This window comes from Taeniopygia guttata, chromosome 10 (assembly GCF_048771995.1).
Source record: "Taeniopygia guttata chromosome 10, bTaeGut7.mat, whole genome shotgun sequence".
Classification (NCBI taxonomy): Eukaryota; Metazoa; Chordata; class Aves; order Passeriformes; family Estrildidae; genus Taeniopygia; species Taeniopygia guttata.
Genome location: NC_133035.1, coordinates 19690814 through 19714933, shown reverse-complemented (window position 1 = coordinate 19714933; position 24120 = coordinate 19690814). Strand labels below are relative to the sequence as shown.

At 46.0% G+C, this 24120-nt stretch overlaps 1 protein-coding gene across 1 annotated transcript in view; it reads right to left on the bottom strand.

The window, feature by feature from the left end:
• The window catches only part of PIAS1 (protein inhibitor of activated STAT 1), a 56953-nt gene that overhangs the window by 28190 nt on the left and 4643 nt on the right, over positions 1–24120 (bottom strand). The window contains 1 exon segment of the mRNA XM_030281190.4: positions 3950–4394. Within this exon segment, the coding sequence (XP_030137050.4) occupies positions 3950–4394 (445 nt within the window).

Sequence of the window (24120 nt, the reverse complement as noted above, 5' to 3'; positions counted from 1 at the left end):
CTGCAGGTAAAAAAAAAAAATTTAAAAAATCTAATTTCTCTGGCTCAGATCCAACTTCCAGCGCTGTGTTTGTATCACTGAGAGCTGAAGCACAGCAAATAAACTGCAGGAGGATGATCCTTGTGCCATTTGGACTGGTTTTACACAGGAGAGAGCTCACAGCCTCTTTAATCCTTTCAATTGGGAAAAAAAAAAATAAATAAAACAGCTTCATTTCCCTTACAGGTAAGTAAAGACTCCTAAGCCAGTTAAAATGTTTTTTGGAACAACTACACGGCTCCAGCAATTAGGAATGACATTTGCTGTAACAAGAGGCATTTTTAAGATGCTGCTTAACTATCTCATGTCCCTTCCACAATAATCTGGCAAATTTGGGGCCTTGCTACTCACAGTAAACACATTTCAACACACAAAAGAGATCTTATCTGTGTGTTAGGAGTTACTTTTAGAAAATGTGCTTCAAAAACAACCAATTAGCAACGTCTGTGCTCTGGGGGCTGGAAATGGGGGAATTAAGTGAAAGCTGCAGCTTCACTTGACAAACAACCTCAATTCTCCTCTTTGGATGCTGTTAGGAAAACAAGAGGAGCACAGGAATAAGGCACACATTCCATCAGAGCCAGAGCATGCAGTTTTCCTCCAAACATGAAAAAAAAACCTTATAAAACAATTCGGCTGACTGAAAATGGTGGTTAAGCAGGGGCAGAGAGCTGCAAGCAGACATTTGCAGCACGAGGAGCTCTCCTGGCTGGCTGGGACACAAACCCATCCCATCCCCATGTTCTGCACTTGGCAGAGGGTGACTAAGAAATGTGGATCAAATTCAGCAGCTCCACTGCAAAGGAACAAATGGCTCTTTGTCTCAGCCCAGCAAGGGCCAAGGAGCACTGGACAGGGCCTGGGCTGCTGAGAGGTGATGATCAAAGGCTGGGCTCTGATCTTGGAGGGCTTTTCCAGCCTCAGGGATTCTGGGATTCAGCCAGCTGTGCTCCAAAGGTGCAGGGATGGAGAAATCCCTCCATCCCATCAATCCAGCCCAGCACACCCCTCTGAATCCCAGGCTAGAAGAATTTCTATTTCCTCCTTTTGTTCCTGTTTTATTCCTTTTTTTTTTTATTTTTTCCCTACAAATAAGAGCAGATTTCACGTCCTTATCTGTTCCTCACATTAGCTGCGTGCTACCCACCCACACGAAATATTTGGGTACAGAATGCCTGCTCAAGTGCCCTGCTGGGCAACTCCCTGCCCTGAGGCTCGCTCAAATTATTGCTTCTTCAACCAAACATCCTTCTCAAAATGGACAGAAAACTGGAGCAAACCTCCCCAGCGGTGCCACCTGCACTTGGGAACAACCAGGGGCAATCCCAGCACCCAGGGGTGTGCTCTGCCCTCTTTTATGTCATTTCAGGAGGGTGTGAAATTTGAATTATACAAATTCTCTCTCTCACACACATTTTCTTTTCCTTCTGTTTCAAGCAGGCAGAGAATTATTCCAAACCCCACATCGGGTCATCAGTTCATCCTTGTGGGGGAGGGACACAGAGTCAATTCAAAAGTCCTTTATCCCTATCCCATGAGTAATCTGATGGGAAAAAGCAAGCAGGAGATGCTGAAACGCTGGCTAAATTCCAGGTTCTGAGTGGCTGCAGCAATATCTGCCAGTGGAAAACAAAGCAGGGAACCCACACATGGGACACTTGAGGGAACCCACACTGCTGGCAGCACGGAGAATTTCCCCAGACCATCTGGGGAAAACGTTCGACAAATGATTTCAGATTTTGTAGTCGAAGTATTAGTAAATGCACAAATGCAGAAAATGAATCTGAGTCTGAACAGGCTGGGGAGGGGCTGGGATGAATTCCCACAGGAGCTGTAGCTGCCCCTGGAGTGTCCAAGGCCAGGGATAGTGGAAGGTGTGGTGGGATGGGCTTTAAGGTTCCTTCCAACCCAAACCATTCCAGAATTTTATGATGGACACTGAGGCTCTTCCCCCAAACTCTTAACTCAAAGGCTTTTTAACAGGATTGCTTCAGACAAACAGAATTCCCACACGAAACAAGCCCCAAACATTCCCGAAGTTACCAGAAAGGCCAGGGATTGCTTCCAAAGGCATCTCCTTGGAATTGAAAATGGAAAACTTCCATTTTCTTCCCCTGACACACCACACAGGGGAGAAATATCCCATTGTCCATCAGCTCCCGGGGCACTGAGACCTGGCAGGGAGTGAGTGGGTGATGATCCCTGACTTGGGGTGCTCTGTCCCACTCAGGGCTGCCAGCAAAGGGCTCTTCCCACAGCCAGGAATAAATAAATAAATGCACACCATCACTCCTGCCCTGGAATGTCTTGTGGGAATTACAGCCTCACCCTGCAGTATTACCAAAATCTCTCTGCTTCTCCCTTAATTACAGCAGCTAAATTTAAAAAAAAAAAAAAAAAGTAAAATACTGTGCCAGATCCTTCAGAAATGCACAGACAACCTCAGCACTCACACAACAGGTGGAAAAACTACCTGAAAATCAAATTACCAAAATCTCTCTGCTTCTCCCTTAATTACAGCAGCTAAGCCAAAAAAATATGCAAAATACTGTGCCAGATCATTCAGAAGTGCAGAGCCAACCTTGGCACTCGCACAACAGGTGGAAAAACCACCTGAAAATCAAATTACCAAAATCTCTCTGCTTCTCCCTCAATTACAGCACCTAAACCAAAACCAAAAAAATATGCAAAATACCGTGCCAGATCCTTCAGAAATGCAGAGCCAACCTCAGCACTCACACATCAGGTGGAAAAACCACCTGAAAAATAAAATCAAATTACCAAAATCTCTCTGCTTCTCCCTCAATTACAGCACCTAAACCAAAAAAAAAAAATGCAAAATACTGTGCCAGATCCTTCAGAAGTGCAGAGCCAACCTCGGCACTCACACAACAGGTGGAAAAACTACCTGAAAATCAAATTACCAAAATCTCTCTGCTTCTCCCTTAATTACAGCAGCTGAACTAAAAAAAAAAATGCAAAATACTGTGCCAGATCCTTCAGAAGTGCACAGACAACCTCAGCACTCACACATCAGGCCTCCCACATGCCCCAGCCCTCCAGACTGTCACTGGAAAGTACCTGCTCAGCTTTGTTTACAAGGGATTTCTTCTGCAAAGGACTTTTTTTTCTCACTCACCCACCCTCTCTCCCCAGATCTCCTCTCACCAATCTGCTCCTCCTACCAGCAGGGAACCTTGCCTGGGGTTTTGGAGCCAGCAGAAGGTTCCTCCACACAGAAATCACCTAAATGCTGCTGCATTTAGGCAATATTGAAGGGTGTTAGAAGTTACCCGTGCTGTGAAGGGCTCTGTGGAGCCATGAAAATCAACATTATATAACGCTCTGGGAGCAGCAGATTCTCCTCAGCAGCTCCACCAGCGATTTACACCTTCACACAAAAATCAGCTGCAAGGAAAGTAGCCACAACTGCAAAAGAACCCGAAATTCAGATGCTCACGCTGTAATGGATCCAGCAAATTTTCAGCCTGGCACTCCTTCCAGCACGGATGAGAACATTCTAGAAGCCTGGCGGATTTGGGGATAGTTCTGTTTACTTTGGTTTTTTTTTTTTTAATAATGAAGCCCTGTGGTTTATAGAACTACTGAAAGCAGAGTGGTTTTTTTTTTCTTCCTTTTTTTTTCTAAGATTTAGTTTGTTTTTTTCTCAAAGCACCCCCCTTAAAAATAACGGATGTTTAAACCATATTTAGAGGCTCAGCTAAAGCAACTAATGAGTGTTAGGTAAGATGTTTCTCCATGTAGAACAATCTGTTCCAAAAGTTCCCAAAAATAGCAATTCTCCAAACACTGCTGTGATGCAATATTTAACCCCTTGCTGACAGCAGCAGCTGAAATTTGACCATTTTTCCCCCCAAACACAAGGCAGTGCTGCAGGAGCTCTCCTTACCTAGGCTGGTAGGTTTGATCAGCTCGTCCAACAAGTCGTAAAAAGGGAGTTTCTGCAGCTTGATGTCGGGGTGCACGGGGTGCAGGGCCGAGGTGAGGTGGGGCAGTTCCAGTTCGTGTTTGGGTCCCAGCAGCGAGACGGGGAGCAGGGGGGACGTGGCGGGGTGGCCGTCGTAGCCCAGCTGTGGAATGGTGGAGGGCGACAGCGTGGCCGGCATGGAGCTGGAGTGCACGCTGGCGATGGACAGGTCTGCCGGGGTCATGATTTTCTGGGGGAACCTCCTCCTATAGAGTTCTTTGATTTTCATCTGGACGGCGGGGCTGCAGCCAGCCTTCAGCAGGTGCAGGGCTTTGGTCAGCAGTTCGTGTTTGCGGCCGTGCTTGTTCCTGCCCGCGTAGCCCAGCAGCACCTGCAGCTCCGAAACTCGAAGGCTCATAACCATTTGCTTCAAAGAAATGAAACAAGAGGGTTAATGTGGTCCTCGCCAGGAATAAAGCAAAGGGTTAACAGAATCCTCGCCAGGAATAAAGCAAAGGGTTAACAGAATCCTCACCAGGAATAAAACAAAGGGTTAACAGAATCCTCACCAGGAACAAAGCAAAGGGTTAACAGAATCCTCACCAGGAATAAAGCAAAGGGTTAATAGAATCCTCACCAGAAATAAAGGGTTAACAGGTGAATTCCAGAATCCTCACCAGAAAGAAAACAGAATTAACAAGTGACTTCCAGAATCCTCAACAGAAATAAAACAAAGTGTTTACAGGTGAATTCCAGAATCCTCAACAGAAATAAAACAGAATTAATAAGTGACTTCCATAATCCTCACCAGAAATACAAGGGGTTAACAAAATCCTCACCAGAAATGAAACAAAGGGTTAACAGCTGAATTCCAGAATCCTCACCAGAAAGAAAACAGAATTAACAAGTGACTTCCAGAATCCTCACCAGAAACAAAAAAAAAAATGGTTAACAGGTGAATTCCAGAACCCTTACCAGAAACAAACCAAAAATTAACAGGTGACTTCAGCATCCTCAGGGATGCCAGAGAGGGCTTGAAGCCTGTTGAACATGAAGTTTTTCAAGGCCCTGGGCCACTGCTCTGCCCCCTTTTACAATGCTCACGTATTTATTACAATTCTGAGTGTCTATTTTCAAGTCTGCAATGAGAGATTTTTAAAGGCATTTCCATCCTGTGGGCAAAAAGCTGAGAAAAGGACTCAGTGCAAAATAAAGGTTAACTCTAATTATTTTTGAATCACTTGCTAGGATCTCTGATGCCACTGATTTTTCCTGCTCTAGCTGGATGTAAAAGCAGTTGTACACTGACAATATCCAAGCTGTGCCAATTCTCAACTCCAAACAGCACTTCCAAGTGCCTCCCTCAGTTTCTGCCATGCAGCAGAACTGATCCACACAGGCTGGAAGGGAGGAGATCAATGACTTAACAGAGTGAACATAATCCCATGTGAGCCCCTGTCACCATTCCTGGGTTAAAGGGAACTTCCTCCCATTCCACCTCTGCTCTTCTCCCATCGGAGCTGCCTATCCTGTTTGGATGGGAGGTAATTAGCATCTTCATTAACACAGCCATTTAGTGCCTCCCAACAGGATCTAATGAATCACACAGGTACAACTCGTCACCTGTTTCACTTCTCCAGGAACTGGGAAAAACACTTCCCAAACCAGTGAAACCAGTAATCACCAGTGTGCATCGACTGGGCAGGCAGGAGCCAGAAAATCAACTTCAGGGCCTGGTTTTGATTGGAAAATACATTTCAGTGCTTGACAGGGGCTTGCTCATCATCAGAAGGCCTGAGACACCAGCTGGAATGAGGATAACCCTGCAGAAGTCTGGATTCCCAAGGAATAATGAAGAAATGCAATGCCTAAAACCCATGGATGTGACAGGCTGCCTTCCTCTTCTACAGGAAAGCATGAAACTCCCTGAATGTTCTGTACCCAATCCCAGATCTGATCCCAAACAACACTGGATGGATGGATTTGGGACCCAAGCAGCTAATCACACCAGGGAGGGCTCTGCACTTTCCCAGCCACTGAAGGATGAAGACCCAAACCAGAATTCGCATTTGAAATCTCTGAATTTGACTACAAACGCTTCCATCCTCTCTGGTCCTTCAAACTCTGCAAAGTCTCAAACACTGCTCTGATTTTTTCCACATTAATTCTCAAACCTGAAGTGCCAAGATTAGAAAGGTGCTACCCCCTGGTTTTAACAAAACCAGCCCAAAACTTCCATCATCTCCTCAGAGCTCCAGCACCTGCAAGAGATCTTCAGTGCCCTGGTGTCCACGGGAGGATTTCCCTCCACTGAAACTGCTCCTGGTATGTAAAAGCCCTAAATGAGATGATTCATGTCTTTGATGAGATTTGCAGCAGCCACACTGAAGTCAAATTGGCCACAAAATTTCTGCTCTGCTGAACCACAGCTCAAGAACCTCGCTGCAAATCCTTGCTGCAGCCTTCCACAAAGCCTTTGGATAGAACTGGAGTAGTTTTATTTCCCTCTATACCCCAAGAACCTTCTTCACACTTGGCTCTGAGACTGCCACAGAGCCACTAATGAGAACAGACGAGGTACTTGGTAAGAAATGAAGATGTCTTAAAAGAATAAGGCATTTCAGCTCCAATCTGAAGTGTTGACAGCTGAAAGGAAAGTGAAACAAATAGATTTGAAACATGGAAAAACACTATTTATAATGCTATACAAACACTTCTTCAACAGAATGAGTAGTTACAGCTGAAGGGTTTAATGCCATCACCATTAAAAGTCACTTTCTGAACAGGCAGAACCTCTCAGAGCTTCACTCTGTTCTTGTTTTGTGCTAAACTCCCGGGCTCAGCTTGCCAAGAGCACAAGAGGATGAAGAAATAACTGAGGCAAGGGAGAAGCTCCTGCTCCACGCTGGCTAATTTCCATTTTTAAGGTAAAGGCGAGCTGGAATGAGCACACAGAGAGCAGGGACCATGCTGGAGCCAGACTCGGAGACCAAAACAAACAAAATCCCCACATCTTCCCCACCCCGGCGCATTCCTCACACACGAGGACAAGAACAATTCTGTTTGCAGTGTTCAAGGCACTGACAGACCCATCCTTTAAACCAGCAATAAAGCCTTGTGGGTTTATTATCCTTTTATAATTTAGAGATAAACCTTTTATCCACATGGCAGGGAGGCAATGCCTCACACCTTCCCCACCTCGCACAGGGCACTGCCAGGGGATGGTGTCCCCGGGAAGTCCAGCTGGGAAATTCTCCTACAACACCAACAGGAGAATTCCTGTCCCCTCCTCCAACCCAGCTGCGGTTTACAGGACCCAACCTGTGGGAAATGGATTTGTAAGAGAGAAGAAATGCTGATTTAGAAATGCCATGGAATAGGACAGACATTGCTGAGAGAGAAAAGGAACTAGAAACAAGTTTCAAAGGATGGCCTAGCAAATAAAACTAGATATTTCAGAGAAATAGAACACTGAAAGATGCATTGTAGCAGGACCCACAAAGGGTAATTTTAGATTATTGGCTTTGAGGCATTTACAGCATGGTGTGGCTAAAGCTGATAGACCAAGAAACACTTCTAGTGTATTGTAATTAGGAAACTTCTGATTGTGGTGGTGTGAATTATAACATCTGTACTGTCTCACCCTTCACATGAGACTGAAAATGGACTAAAAGTTTTTAAGCACCTCTCAGTTGCCCCATCTCTGGGTCAGAAAAGGGCATCATCTGACACCAACCCAGCTCCACCAGCAGAAACCCAAACCCTCTCCATGCCCTGATCCATGGTATCCTGACCCTGGGCCAGGCAGGAAAACGCAGCAGGGAAACCACCCAAGTGCTGCCAAACACAGCAAGAAAATCCACAAAAACCCCTCAATTTCTCCAGTTTTCTCTGTCACATCTCAGCTCCAAGCCCTTGCCGGCTCAGCTGCAGCAGCAGAGCTGAAGGGCAAAGACACAAAGAGTTTTGCTGCAGGAAATGTTGTTTTCCTTTCCTGCTGCCTGCAGCAGCGGAGCACAAAGATCAGTGGCACCTGCCAGGTACAAACCCCAGCACAAAGACTGCCCCCAAATAACAACTGCCAGAATGTTTGGATTTCTCTATCCTAACAGGAAATAAAGTCACAAAACAACAAACAAACAGCTGAATTGCAGAGAAATGAAAGGCCAGGCACAGCTCCCAAGGATTGGCTGCAGAGAAATCCTGCAGACTGCACCTCCAGGTGTTTAGTTCTGGGAATATTCATTCCTGCAAACAGCACTGCACAAGGAATTGATGTTGTTTAGCTCTAAAAAGGTTGAGGTTTTGGCACTCGGCTTCAAACTGGTTTCCAACAAATCCCAGCATCAAGCACACAGTGGTACTGTGTGTTCTGGTACTGAGAGAACACCCAAAATTCAAAAAGAGGATGAGGATGGTGAGAAACATTTTTCAGAGAGTAAAAGCTGGAAGAAGCTTTCCAGGCATCCAGCTTAGCTGGGGATGGTGGCACATTCCCGTCCTGAGGAGGGGATCCCTGAACACGCCTCTGACATTTCCTGCTCCACAGCCCGACCCAACCTCCCATTCCTGCCTCACTCACAGATTCCTTATCCTGCACCCCAACTGCAGCACAGCTTCCCAAATCCCTCAGGGGCTTTGCTGCCACCCAGCATCCCCAGCACAGTCTGTGCCAGGCTGTTTTCCCACCTCCCTGTTCTCCCTGTCCAACCTGGGCTGTTCTCCTGGCTCTGTCATCCCAAGCATTTGCTGCCATTCCTGCTCCTGCAGGAATTCCAGATTTCTGTGTGTTGAGGAAACACTCTGAAACAACCCACCTGGAAACAAGGAGATCTGGGGAAAAAAGAATTTAAATATATGGGAGTAATCCATGGGCAGCACTGATGTCATTCCCCTCAGGAATCCCCAGTGATTATCCATAGGGAAGGGATGTCCTACCCACAGCTCCTTCCCAAAATTACCAGCATATTTTTTAAAAAAGCTATTAGAGATGAAAACTGGTTTTCATCAAGAATCATTTACTTAGATTTTCTCTGCAACAGCAACAGCAGGGATGAAACTTGGTTTTCCACACAAACCCAGCTGTTCCAGCCAAGGAAAGATTCCCAAACTAAACTCATGGAATTCCAGCCCTCAGCACAGCTTAACAGCCCAGAGCACTTTCAGGAGTTGCATCCTGTCTCCATCACCTATGGAAACTGGGAATTAAGCTTAAAAATAAATAACAAATAAGTGTTGGTGCCTCTGGATAAGAAATTCCCTGGATAACCTGTGGCTGGTCTCACAGGCACTGATTATTCAGGGAAATAATCTGTGAACCTGAATTATATTCCCCGTTTTTAGAAGGGGGGAACTTGTCTGAGAGGTAAAAACCAGGCAGAAACCAGTATTAATTTGTATTTTTAATAAATTGAGCAGCACCCACAGAGTGATGGACAAGACTAAACACTTTTCATCCATCCAGCAGCACCAAAACTGTCCTCAAAGCAAAATATTCAAATCCAGGTTTAGTGGATCCAAAAAAGATATTTCTCCAGTCATCAGCCCTAGGATCTATCAGGAGAATCCAATGAGTTATTCCTGGATGTTTATGGTAAGCAGAAGCAGGGAATAAGCTCCAAAACATATTTAAATTATTTGCCAGAACAACAAGAAGCATTTGGCTTGGGCCCACACCACATTCTGTGCCTAAAGCAATCCAGCAGCTCCTCCCCAATCCTCCAAGCATTAACCTGAAAGATAAGGGGAAGAAAAAAATAGGAATGAAAAAAAAAAAAAAATCACCTCAAACCCCAGTGAAAATATGGAAGAGAATGAGAAAAAAAGATATAAAAAAATAAATGGGAGATCATCAATTTATAAACAGCAATTTCAGGCAGTGACAGAAAATTTCTGGTTATTAAAACCAGAATTTAGTGATCTTTTAGAAATTAAGTCATTATGACAGAAGAGAGCAAGCAAATTCCTTCAAAGGTGAAGGACAACACAAATGGAAATCTCCCCCTTATGAAAAAGGAATTCTGTAATCACTTCCAAAAGATAGGTTAAAAAACTGAAATTGATCTTTTCTTTTGTCTAATAAAAGCAACAAGGAAGTGTCAGTGAGTATGGAAATGGTTCTGAATGAATCCCAGTAAACTCCAGGCCCCAGCTGTAAAAATACAGCTCCTGCAAGCTCTTAACCCCTGAGAGGAATGTTCTGGAAAAGGGACTCACACACAACTCTTGGCTTCTTGGAGATTTCAGATTTGTCATCACAGAGGTTAAAACATCCCCGTTTTTAACAACCCACATCCCCTAACCCTAAATCCCACCTGCAAGGCTCACCCAAGGAAACCCTCGAGGCTGAACTATGAAAATGTGGAGAAAACTCCCAAAACCCTGCAGGAGGGAGTGAAGCAAAGCTGGAGCTGAAACTTCTGCCTTTGTCCCAGCAACCACAACAGCCACAGGTTGGAGCCCCTGCAATTCAAAGCAGAGCAAAGGCACAGAAAAAAATCATAAATATGCAACATCCTCCAGGCTTTAAGGAGGGTTTCATCAGGAAAAACTCTTTTTTTTCTGGCTGCAGCGGGAGCTGCAAAGGTTTGGGAATGAAGGCAGAACTAGAGGAGTAAAGGGACAAGGCAGCTGCAGGTATAAATATGATTTTGTTGTATAAATATGATTTTGTTGCACATACAAGAGGACTGAGGGTTTCTTCTGTTTCCACAGGGTATCAGTGCTCAGAAAAAAACAGGTTGTAATTGTAGGAGCAAACTGAACAGCTAACAAGAAAAACAAGCTTGAAACCAGGAAAAAATCAGTCAACAAAACGATGCTGGAAATGCCAAAACAGCCTGGGCAGAGCTGCTGATGGCACAGATCATTAATCCAAGGAATATTCCCCTGGCAAGCACTTCTTCTAGTTCATATCTATTATGTTGGTAAAACCTGACTATCCCCAAATCCGGTGGATTTAGAAAGCTTGATGATGCTGTTTCATACCTAAACACAAATAAACTCCTAAATTCAGTGAATTTAGGATGCTCAGTGATGCTGTTTCTTACCTAAACACAAATAAACTCCTAAATTCAGTGAATTTAGGATGCTCAGTGATGCTGTTTCTTACCTAAACACAAATAAACTCCCAAATTCAATTTCAGGAAGCTCAGTGATGCTGTTTCATACCTGAACACCAAAAATCCCCAAATTCAGTGAATTTAGGAAGCTCAGTGATGCTGTTTCATACCTGAACACCAATAAATTGAAATTCCAGCCAGAGCTCTCCATCTAATCCCACCCCAGTGATGTCACCGAGTTCTTTGAGATGTCTGTCAGTGCCTGGATCCCAAAAACCCACGGTGATAAAAGTCCCAAAACTCAGTGATGAACGACAGGACATTGGAAAAGCAAACACAGGCAGCTCCAGCCCCGCAGACTGCTGCTGGGAAAAGGCAGAATTTGGAATTTTCAACACAATCCCCACCTCTTAAATCCTGTCCTGTGCTTTTGGCAGATGCTTGAGGGATTTTGCTGCACTCTGGGAGATGGGAAGTACCTAAACCTGGCACTTTAGTGCCCTTCTAGACCCCAAATCCAGCTCATTTCCTACAGTTTGTTCCTCTGGGAGGGAGATCAGCCAAACTGGGCAAGCACAGCCCCCAAAATCAGGATTTCCCACTGAACTGTGTGGGTTTTTTTGTGGGATTCAGCCTCAGTGTGTGACCAGACCCCAAATTCAGGGTTTGCCCAATGAACTCTGTGGGGTTTTTTGTGGGATTCAGCCAAAGGGTGTGACCAGACCCCCAAATTCAGGGTTTGCCCAATGAACTCTGTGGGGTTTTTGGTGGGATTCAGCCTCAGTGGGTGACCAGACCCCCAAATTCAGTGTTTGCCCACTCAACCCTTGGGGTTTTTTGTGGGATTCAGCCAAAGGGTGTGATCAGACCCCCAAATTCAGGGTTTGCCCACTCAACCCTTGGGGCTTTTGGTGGGATTCAGCCTCAGTGTGTGACCAGACCCCCAAATTCAGTGTTTGTCCACTGAGCCCTGTGGGGTTTTTGGTGAGACCCAGTCAAAGGGTGTGACCTGACCCCCAAATTCGGGGTTTGCCCAATGAACTCTGGGGTTTTTTGTGGGATTCAGCCACAGTGTGTGACCAGACCCCCAAATTCAGTGTTTGCCCACTCAACCCTTGGGGTTTTTTGTGGGATTCAGCCACAGTGTGTGACCTGACCCCCAAATTCAGGGTTTGCCACTGAGCCCTGTGGGTTTTTTTGTGGGATTTAGCCACAGTGGGTAACCAGACCCCCAAATTCAGGGTTTGCCCACTGAGCCCTGTGGAATTTCTGTTTGGTGACAATGAGGACACACCAACCAGGCCAGGCAGAGCTGCTGGGGCAGGGATTTGCTCCAGCTGTGAGAGAGATTTTTTAGGAGAAGTCTGCCAAGACTTAAGTCATGTCTAAAGCAGGTTTGATTTAAAGCAAGTCCCGCTGTATCTTAATCCGTAACGAAAGTTTTACCAGTCCCAGGAGAGTTTCCCTGCTAGGTGAAGGATATTATTACTTTTGCTATTAAATAAGGTTGCTGACACAGTGGTAATCTCCATTTTCTTGGAGACTCCAGGTTCTTTTCAGCCACGCTTAAACTTAATTGTCCCTGGTGTTTTTTCTCTTAGCAGCTGGGAATGATTTCCACGCCAAGCCAAGGCAGAAATTCCAGTGCAGGAATTCCTGGATCTGACACAGGAGCCTCTCTGCAAACACACCTGAGGCTAAGGGTGAAGAGAATTATTTGGGAGAGGGTCACTGCCAGACAAATGGATTTTTTTATGAAGAATATTCTTCACCAAAGCCTTGCTGGCTGACAGAAGAGCCAACTCCCATGGGATGAGGTGCAGGGGAGCCCCAGGCAGATGCAGACAGATGTGCAAAAATCTTCCTAAACCCAGTGTTCTCTCAGAAGCACAGCTTCTAATCAAAATAAAACAACTGTCAGAGCACTCAGGAATAGTATGAAATGCTGACTGTTAGTGTAAAAAAAGACAGGACCGAGAAGCCACCATCAAAGGTCACAAATTCACACTGATTTCCCCTCCCTCAGTGGTTTAAAACAATAAAACATCCACCTTAGAATCCACAATTAGCACAAAATAAATGGTCCCACCAACTCTTGGGGTGGTTTGGGATTTCCAGGCAGGATTTTCCTGCCAGACTCCCTTCCAGCCATCCTTTCCCAACCAGATATAATTTCCTAAATATCTCAAATACCTGCATGAAGCACAGGGAGCTTTTGTAAGTCAATTTGGAGGGAAAGCTGGAGAAGAATGCACCTGGAATTCCATGAATGTACTGCAGGAGCAGGACACACTCAGCAGCATTCCCACACCCAGGGGTGATGTTTGCCTGTAAAACTCTCTCAATCTCTGCTGCACAGTCAACTCCAACTTGATTCAAATAAATTCCTGACATAAGAGATGCAGATTTTCCTCCAAGATTTGATAATAAAATCTTATTTCTGTACCTTGCAAAGTGATTTATTCCCCACGTGGCCTAAGTGAAAAATTAGTTATCCACTAAAACTTTGCTATTAATTAGCTCCAAATGAGCTAACACTTCAAGAGATGAGATTATGCACTCAAATATACCCAAACTATCCCCTTTTTTCTCCTCATTTGTCCCATTTTCTAGGATGGAGCACAGGAGACAGACGACATCATCCCTGACTATTATTCTGGTATCTCAAGAAGGTTTAATTAAGAGTCATATTAAATTTGGATACTGAATTGCAGAGTGCTGAACAGCAGGGTGAAGGCAGTACATAATTGAATCTCATTTCCCTGAAAAGTAACCAATGGCTCTGCTAATGCCCCAAGAGAGGAAAAACTGCAAAACTGGAGTGATCAGCTCACGATTCACAACAGAAAAGGGAAAAAATCATGAAAGGCAAAATGGAGTATGACAAAAATTCATGTGTTTTTTTGTTTGGTTTTTTTTTTTTTTTAATTTGAGGCAAAATTCCCTTCAAGAAATGAATTCCCAAGGTTGGAGCTCAGGCTTGGTCAGTGGTACCAAGGGCCAGGATCAGCCTGGTCACATCCATCCCACAGCTCCAAAACAGCTAAAAATGGGGGAAAGGAGAGGGAAAAGGGGAAAAAGAAGAAGGGGGAAAGGGGGAAAAAAGAAGAAGGGGGAAAGGGGGAAAAAAGAAGAAGGGGGAAAGGGGGAAAAAAGAAGAAGGGGAAGAGGGGAAAAAGAAGAAGGGGAAAAGAGGAAAAAGAAGAGGGGGAAGAGGGGAAAAAATAATGGAAGGGAGGGAAAAAAGAAGGGGAAGAGGGAAAAAAGAAGGGGAAGAGGGAAAAAAGAAGGGGAAGAGGGAAAAAAGAAGGGGAAGAGGGAAAAAAGAAGGGGAAGAGGGAAAAAAGAAGGGGAAGAGGGAAAAAAGAAGGGGAAGAGGGAAAAAAGAAGGGGAAGAGGGGGGAAAGAAGGGAAAGGGAAAAAGGGGAAAAGAACTATGACACAAGCTAAAATATCAGGTATGGGAAATACTAATTGATCACTAAAAGATTCCCCTTCCCAAAGGAAATGGAATGCTGAGAACAAACCCCTCTGCAATGCCCTGGCCCAACAGGCTGTGCCCCTCTAGCAGCTCTGCAATAATAATTAATTACTACCAGCAATTAGCCTGAGTGTGGTCACAGCAATCAGCCCTGGAGTTCCCACTGCGAGGAAAGGATTCCACCAAGCACCTCCATGGAAAAAGGCAAATTGCAAAGAAAATCCTGCATTTCTTTATTTCCTAAGGTCTTCAAAGCCATGCACAGCAATCACCTCAGGCAGCAAAGTACACAGTTTTCTTTCTTTTTGTTTTTTAAGCAGCCATATGGCAATAAATCATCAAGATTAATTAAAAGCTTGCAGGATCATGAGAAATTGTCTTTTTACATTCTGTTTTTATGATATTTAAATAAAGGATTTGCACCTCTGAGATGTTTTTCCACTGTATGAGTTAAGAATTGGATTGTTACATTAGAAGAATTGCTGCCCCTTTTCTATTTTACAGAAGCACCTACCTGTGAATCCACAGGGTCAGGGTTTAGGTACCAGCACCAAGAAACTCCTGTTCCCACGAGTCTGGAATGATTTACTTATTGCAATTTATTTTTCATGTGGTAGAGAATTTGTGTTTACATCCCATATTGACAAAGATTAAAGTGCTAAAATATAGTTTATGATTAGAAAAAGCAGCAAAAAAAAAAAAACAAAAAAAAAAAACCACTTCTGTGATGTGAATGCAAGCCCAGGTGAAAATCCTGGCAGGGAGAAGTTCAGCTCCCATTGAAAAATTCATTATTTATTTATTTATTATAAATAAATAAATTAAAAAATCTATATTTATGGTATAGAATTTATATTTACATCACATTCTGACCAAAAATTAAGGCGATAAAATGTATTTTATGATTAGAGAAATCAGCGAAATCAGTTCTGTGATGTGAATGCAAAGCCCAGGTGAAAATCCTGGCAGGGAGAAGTTCAGCTCCCACTGAAAACCTCCTGTCCTCACAGAATTGCAATGTATTTATTTATTATAAATGATAAATACATAAAATAAAGCTAATAAATAAATATAATGAATAAATTCTGTATTTATGGTATATAATTTATATTTACATCCCAACCTGACACAGATTAAAGCACTAAATTATGCTTTATGATCAGAGAAATGAGCAGCAGAAGTTCTGGGAGGTGAATCCAAGGCCAGGGGAAATCCTGCCAGGAGTGCCGGGATCCCAGCCTGAACCCCAAATCCCAGCCCAAACCCCAAATCCCAGCCCAAACCCCAAATCCCAGCCCAAACCCAGGAGTTCATCTCCAGCCTGGGAGTTCCTCCCCAGCCCCAGATTCCATCCCCAGTCCCGGATCCAATCCCAAACCCCGATCCCAGCCCTGGGATCCCATTCTCAGCCCCTGATCCCACCCCAAACCCCAAATCCCATCACAAACCCCGGATCCCATCCCAAACCTCGGATCCCATCCCCAAGCCTGGATTCCACCCCAAACATAGGATGTCATCCCAAACCCCATCTCATCCCAAACCCTGGATCCCATGCCAAGCCCAATCCCAGCCCAAACATGGGATCTCATCCCAAACCCCAGATCCCATCATAAACCTGGATCCCATCCGCAGCGTGAGATCCCATCCCCAGGATCTCATCCCAGCTCTGGATCCCATCCCAAACCCGGGATCCCATCCCAAACCCCGATCCCACCCCAAACCCTGATCCCACCCCAAACCCCGGATCCCATCTCCAGCCCTGGATCCCAGCCCAAACTCAGGATCCCATCCCCTGCTCCGGATCCCATCCCAAGCCCCGATCCCACCCCAAACCCAGGATCCCACCCCAAACCCAGGATCCCACCCCAAACCCAGGATCCCACCCCAAACCCAGGATCCCACCCCAAACCCAGGATCCCACCCCAAACCCAGGATCCCATCCCCAGCTCCGGATCCCATCCCCAGCTCCGGATCCCACCCCAAACCCTGATCCCACCCCAAACCCTGGATCCCATCCCCAGCTCCGGATCCCATCCCAAATCCCGATCCCACCCCAAACCCCGGATCCCATCCCCAAACCCCAATCCCACCCCAAACCCAGGATCCCATCCCAAGCCCCAATCCCACCCCAAACCCCGATCCCACCCCAAACCCAGGATCCCACCCCAAGCCCCAATCCCACCCCAAACCCCGGATCCCATCCCAACCCCGGCAGAAGGCGGCCCAGGACCCCGATCGAGCTCCCTGCCTTCCTCAGCCCCCAGCGAGGAGGAAGAAAAAGGTTTGGAATGAAAAGATGCATCTGATCCCAACCCCACAGTCCCATCTCACCCCTCAAAATCTGGCATTTTCTGTCCCTGCAGCTTCCAGAGGTGTCCGTGCCAGAAAACGGCATTTTTATGTGTATTAGCAGAGTGTTACCTATAGGCTCAAGCACGCAGCGAGGAGGAAATTCTATATATTCTGTATGCAATATTTTCCTGGCCCACACAGAGCCCAGCAGGGCCTTTAGGAACATTTTCCCAGCACTCTGGCACATGCTGAGGACATTGCTTGGTGGGAAGAGGGAGATTTCATTCCCCCAAGCCACCAGCTCACCCTCCAGACGCTTTTCCTTACAGTCAGACTGAACCAAATTCATTTATTCCCACAATAACCCCTGCCCTGCATGGAAACAAACCCCTGGATGGAATGAGGGGTTTTTAGAAGCCAAGTTTCAGCCACACCTAGGATTTCAAATCCGTGCAAACCACTGCAAGTGAACTCCACCAGGATCCTGCATTCACTGGGAATAAATCAGGACCCAAAGAGAAAATTCTGATAGCAAAATGATCAAAATCCCAACCCAGGCAGAGAGTCAGAGCTGCAGTTTCTGATTTAAGCATTCCCTCACTTTTCCAAGCTTTCCTCCCCCCATTCCCATCTTTCTCAAACATTCCCCTCACTTTTCCAAGCTTCAGCCACGAGAATAAACCAGGATCCACAGAGCTGCCTAAGAAAACTCCGATAGCAAAATGATTAAAATCCCAACCCAGGCAGAGTCAGAGCTGCAGTTTCTGATTTAAGCATTCCCTCACTTTTCCAAGCTTCAGCCACAAGAATAAACCAGGATCCACAGAGCTGCCTAAGAAAACTGCACAGAAAAACCAAAATCCCAAGCAAGTGAGAGAGCTGCAGTTTCTGATTCAACATTCCCTGACTTTTCCAAGCCTTCCTCCCCCCATTCCCATCCCACTCTGGGGGCAGATGTTCCACCACTGCTCCTTTCATCCTGAGTGACCAAACCACGGCCCCACCTCATTAACCACCTCATCCAAATCCCACCCTGAATAGGAATTTGCATATAGACAAGGCTTTTGCAGCTCATTGATGGCCTCTGAATAACTCACACACATTCAGGAGTTTATATCTGCCCGTCCCTTTGACACACACAGGATTATTTAGGGTCTGGTGACAAAACAAGGCGTTTTTGGGGGTTCAGCAGAGATGTTTAGTACGAGCTGGTTTCACCTTTGTGCCTCCTGATCCATTCACTAGGTAACAACCTACAGCTCTTACTTGCAGGTAAGGATGTTTTAATTGCTTCACAATACTGCTCAGCCTCTATGTCAAAAGGAAAAATACAAATAAAAGCATCAAGACATCATTGTGTGGGCCCGAGGAATGGAGTCTATACCATTAATCAATTATTAATTAGCTCAAGCCTTTCCCCAAACTGTGTGCGTGTCCTCTAAAAAACAAAGCCACATTCTACCAAACTTTTTGAGTGAACTGAAGGTGGGAAACAAGTTCCAACACATCTCAGCTTCCCCTGCACACAGCTTGGCACCACCTCAGAGTCCTCCATGTGTTTAGAAACAACAGAACAGCACAGGTCAAAGGAAACTATGAAAATCCACACCAAGCTGAGTATTCCTCCAGCATCACTAACTCCTTTTAAAAAAAGGAAGCCAGGCCCTGGATCTTCAGCTGCTATTCAAAGTTCTTCTGTTACCATCAGGCTGAGCTGTTCCAGGGGCAAACAATAGGGGAAGGTCATGCGTGGAGAGCTGCAGTGGCACTCGGGGCTTAACCTGTTCCTGGACACCAGAAAATCCTGGAGCAGCAGGATTTGAAGGATGCAGCATCGCTGGCAGAGCCCACTTTAATGTCCAGAACTCGTGGGAAAAGCAGAGCAGCACCCCAGAGCTTTGCAGAGTGACCTCTGCCAAGATAAACGCAGGTAGGAGAACATCAGCTCAGCTCTGAGCACAAAAACCTCTGGGAGAAATGGCTGGCAGGGAGCAGAGGGCAAAAAGACAAAAAATTATTCTGAGTTATGTCAATTCCTGCTTCACCCAAAGGTCCAAGTATGGGCAGGTTTGGTGGTCTCATAGTAGAAAATACATTAAATAATTATATATACACATATATAGATGAGAAGTGGAAATGTCAGAGGATGGCAGAAGCCCAGCATGACTTCCCTAATGAAGAAATAATGAAAGCTCAGAGTTTTCAACCTAAAAATAGAGGACCTGGGGACAGCTGTGATCCAATCTAGAAAACCACGAGCAGCACACAGAGATGGACAGGGAGGAGCTGTTTGTCCTCCTCCATCACATCATCACGGATGGAACCAGGCTCCAATCAACACCAGCAGAGTCAGAAATCCCTCCCAAAATGCTGGGAACAAAATTGGGTAATAAAGGTTCAAGGAAAGCTGGAAAGGCACTTGGAAATAGATTGATTATGGCTCTTGCACCCCACTGGATTCAGGGGGCTGAGCTGGAAGTGCCTGGGCATGGAGGAACAGTGCAGGGAGGGGATTTCTCCCACTTTGCCCTCTTGTTGCTCTTCCTCACTCACTCATTTCCAGAAGCCACAGGCTGGATGGACCCTTGGTCTGAACCACCACAGCCACTTTTCCATCCCTAAAAATCAGTTTCTAACACATTTATTTTCAGTCATTTCCTCTGAAAGCCAAGTGACATTGTCAAGGGCCTCAAATAAAAATGTCACTGCAGAACAGAGAGAGTCACATTGAACAGCAAAGAGGTAAAAGTAGGGGGAATTAACTGAATGAAAATCTGGGTGGACACCCTTTAGAAAAATATTATTTCAAATCCTTGTGATTCAAAGCAACAACAGTTCTGATACTTGGGGGAAAAAAAAATATATTTGAAGCCCTGCCATGGAGTGGCCTCAGCAGATTCACAGATGAGAGGCTGTTAAATCAACACAGAACCTACCAAAAAGAACAGCTTTGTTTGTGTCCCACGTTCCTGCTGCTGTGCATTTCTAGGTGCACTCACAGCTCCATCCAGAGCCTCAGCAGAGCTGCCTCCAACAGCTTTTCCAAGAAGCTGAAAATCTCCACAAATACTTGGACTGCTTCAAAGGCTCTTATTTTGCACCAGGGAAACGAGATACAACATCTGCACAGAAGTGAGATCATTTTGTCAAGGGACTCTCGAGAAACAAGATGAGGAATGAATGTATCAAAAACATTCTCATCCACACAACTTTTTACAGGACTCTCCTGCTGTTCAGATTACTGATTTTACCTGAACCAAATTGTCCCTACTGCATTTGGCTTCTGCCTTTTACAAAAAAATACAGAACAGGGAGCTGCACCTAAGCTGAATTGCCAAGGCAAACTCACTTTGCTGCTGTTTTCATCCTACATTCTATTTTGCACACTAACCATTTCTCAACTGAATATCTTGTATAAACCATCCTGTATATCCCATTTTTCAGCTGAATATCTTGTACAAACCCAGCTTAGAAAAGCCAGGCCTCTAAGTTCTGCCCAGCACGAATTTCTGAGAACGTTTCTCACGTGTTTGCACACTCCACTGACCGTGGCCACAAAAGATGCAGCTTCAGGTGCTGCAGCCAAGCAAGAAGGAGACTGAGCTCAGTTTTCCTCATGCTTAGAACCAAGGATTTAATGGGAGAAGGGGAAGGAGTGGGAGAGCTTCAAATGGACAATAACTTCATGGAGCCTCCTGGTGAAGAGCTCTGTGTCACCTTCTCCCCTCTGAAGGGTCACTGCTTATGAAATTTCCATTTTTGGAAGCAATTCCCACCTTTTCCACTGGTATCAGTGGACAGTCCCAGGAACTACTTTTGCACAGTGCTGAGGATGTGCACAAACAGAAATCCTCAGGCGTAAAAACTCCTCGAGAACGACATCGTGGCATGGGATCACCTGCCCAAATCCCATTCCCAAAATTCTTTGTGAGGTCCAGCAGGATGACCTGGCAGGAGGTTTGGGAACAGGGTGGAGAGAAGGCTTTGGAACAACCTCCTGGCAACCTCCCGAAGTGTCCAGGAGGTCCCACGGAAACAGCCCTGAGCTTCCCACAGGAACACAGCACAAGCTGAAGGAGGATGGAGATCCAAAAAAGCCAAACCAGCCCTGTTTTTACCATGAACACAGCCAAGCCAGGGAAGATGCTGCCCACGGAGGTGGGGAGGTTTCAGACCAGGCTGGACCAAGCCCTGAGTGAGCTGTTGGGGCTGGAGATTCCCCACAGTCCCTCCCAGCCAGAATCACTGAATGATCTGGGAGCTGGAGCAAGGCAGCAGGAAGGTGTCAAACGGAAGAAACACCACGTAAAACCAACAGGAGAGCCCTGCTGAACTCTTGTTTAAAGAATTCAGTATGACAATTTCTATCAGGGCTGGAGACCGGGAAAAAGCACTCGGGACACACCACAAACAGAAAAAGCAGAGGGAAGGAAGTGTCTGCAGAGATGAAGGGATGCTTCACCTATGCAGGAGCTGCTGGCTGTGAGAGCCCAAAGCAGGGCACACACAGGAGCTGCCCCTTGCTCCCTGCCCTGCTGTCAGCCAGGTGTCCTTCCCAGATGGAAAGTGCCCACTGGAGCATTTCCTGCAGCCAGAGCCCATCCATGTTTATTCCCAAGATCCAGCAGCTCATTCCCATCTCCTAACCCAAACACGGGAAGTTCACTGCAGAGCATTGCAGAGCAGCCCGGGAGGTGACAGCACTTATCTCTGTCCCCTAAATAAACTTCCACATGGCCACGGAGTCCCTGCTCTGCTGCAGAGCCCAGGGCTCCCTGCTCCCCAAGCACAGGCTGTAGGAGGCTCCTTTTCCTTCCCATTAATTATCCTGCCACTTCCCATATAAATCTCTTGTATATCATCTCCCAGAGACGTGCAGGTCAAGCTCAAGCTGACCTCTGGTCTAATTGTACCCTGGCTTTTCATTTCTTTGTTTCCCATATTCCAGACAAGCCCATAATACCCTCCCACTCTTCCCTAGCCTTGGAATCCAATCTCCAGAGCGCTCTGGAGGGACACAGCAGAGCAGCAGGGACATCCACAGCCACCCCCAATTCCAAAATAAGATTAAGCAAATTGCTCAGCAGCTCCTGGATCAATCCAGCTGCACCAGCCAAAGAGGGAGAAGAAAAGGTTTGTAAGGACACTAATATCCTGTTCAACTGGCTCCATGGAATTCTACCTGAAAACCTGCAAGATCAGAACACAACTACCATCTCCTGGCCCCAACCTCAGCTCCATGTATTCTCAAAGCTTTAATACTTCCTAGTTTGTCTTGTAGCCCCCAAGCTTTTAATTTACTTTGAAATAGCCACATTTTATGGCAGTGGCAACGTTTGAAATGGCTTTGATAGTGTTGAGTAAAATTACAGAAATAAGCAGTCTTTTGTAAGCTCCTTTCTCCTCCTCATCCCCCTCCCTAGCAAAAGATTTTTGACTATCTACTCTCTCTACTCTCTCTACTTTTAAGAAAGGCATTTGTTTCCATGAGCAGACTGCTACTGAAGGTACTAGGTGCAATTCCAGCATCATCAAATCCAATCAGCTCCACTTTAAAAAGCCCAAACCAACACTCTCAGCACTCACTGGTCTGCACAGGGCTGGAGCAGTGACAGAGCACAATCAATAGCTGAGCTTCAGCAGGAGGATCCCAAAATTCAGCTGCCCCAGCAGCCACTCCAGATGGGCATTTCCCCTCTTCTCCTGCTCAAGAACAGGACAAACATTAATCTGTGATTCTTGCAGGCACAATTCTGTCAATCAGAGGTGAAGGGGGACAGCCCAGGCTGAGGCACACAAGGTATTTACAGGGAACTTTTATCACATAAAACCCATGTTTGCATTCTTCCATGAAATCTGGGGGTTTCAAAAGGCTTTTACTACTTTTTATGGAGGGTGATAAAGCCCAGTTTTCCATTAAAAGGGCACCTGTAAAACCAAAGTTTCTACACTGGAAACACAGTAGCAAAAGCAAAGAGACATTTTTGACACAACTTCAGCTCTGGAGGTCAAATTTTCTCCTGGTGGAGTCAAGAGCCAAACACCAACACCCCACGTAAGAGAAAAGCCCCAGGGGAGAAAATCATTCTCCAGCCTCTGGGGCACTGAGTGATCCCAAAATGAACCCTCTCAAAATGCTGATTCCCAAGGAACCAAGGGACTATGGCTTCAAATTCCACCGTTTCAGCAGAGCCCAACGCCACAGGGATGGGGAGCACCAGCCCACCTCAGGCCAAGCTTTAGGACAAGCAGGAATTCCAGGGGATGCTCTGAAGGGTGAGCCCCCAAATCACTCCAAGCTTTAGGACAAGCAGGAATTCCAGGGGATCCTCCAAAGGGTGAGCTCCCAAAACACTCCAAGCTTTAGGACAAACAGGAATTCCAGGGGATGCTCTGAAGGGTGAGCCCCCAAATCACTCCAAGCTTTAGGACAAGCAGGAATTCCAGGGGATGCACCGAAGGGTGAGCCCCCAAATCACTCCAAGCTTTAGGACAAACAGGAATTCCAGGGGATGCACCGAAGGGTGAGCCCCCAAATCACTCCAAGCTTTAGGACAAACAGGAATTCCAGCAGATGCTCTAGGGGGTCAGCTCCCAAATCACTCCAAGCTTTAGGGCAAACAGGAATTCCAGGGGATGCTCTGAAGGGTGAACCCCCAAATCACTCCTAGATTTAGGACAAACAGGAATTCCAGGGGATGCTCCAAAGGGTGAGCCCCCAAATCACCCCAAGCTTTAGGACAAACAGGATTCCAGGAGATGCTCCAAAGGGTGAGCTCCCAAATCACCCCAAGCTTTAGGGCAAACAGGAATTCCAGGGGATCCTCCGAAGGGTGAGCCCCCAAATCACTCCAAGCTTTAGGGCAAACAGGAATTCCAGGGGATGCTCCAAAGGGTCAGACCCCAGCTCACCCCAAGTTTTAGGACAAACAGGAATTCCAGGGGATGCTCTGAAGGGTGAGCCCCCAAATCACTCCAAGCTTTAGGACAAACAGGAATTCCAGGGGATGCTCCAAAGGGTCAGCTCCCAAATCACTCCAAGCTTTAGGACAAACAGGAATTCCAGGGGATGCTCTGAAGGGTGAGCCCCCAAATCACTCCAAGCTTTAGGACAAACAGGAATTCCAGGAGATGCTCCAAAGGGTGAGCCCCCAAATCACCCCAAGCTTTAGGACCAACAGGAATTGCAGGAGATGCTCCAAAAGGTCAGACCCCAGCTCACCCCAAGCTTTAGGACAAACAGGAATTCCAGGGGATGCTCCAAAAGGTCAGACCCCAGCTCATCCCAAGCTTTAGGGCAAACAGGAATTGCAGGAGAT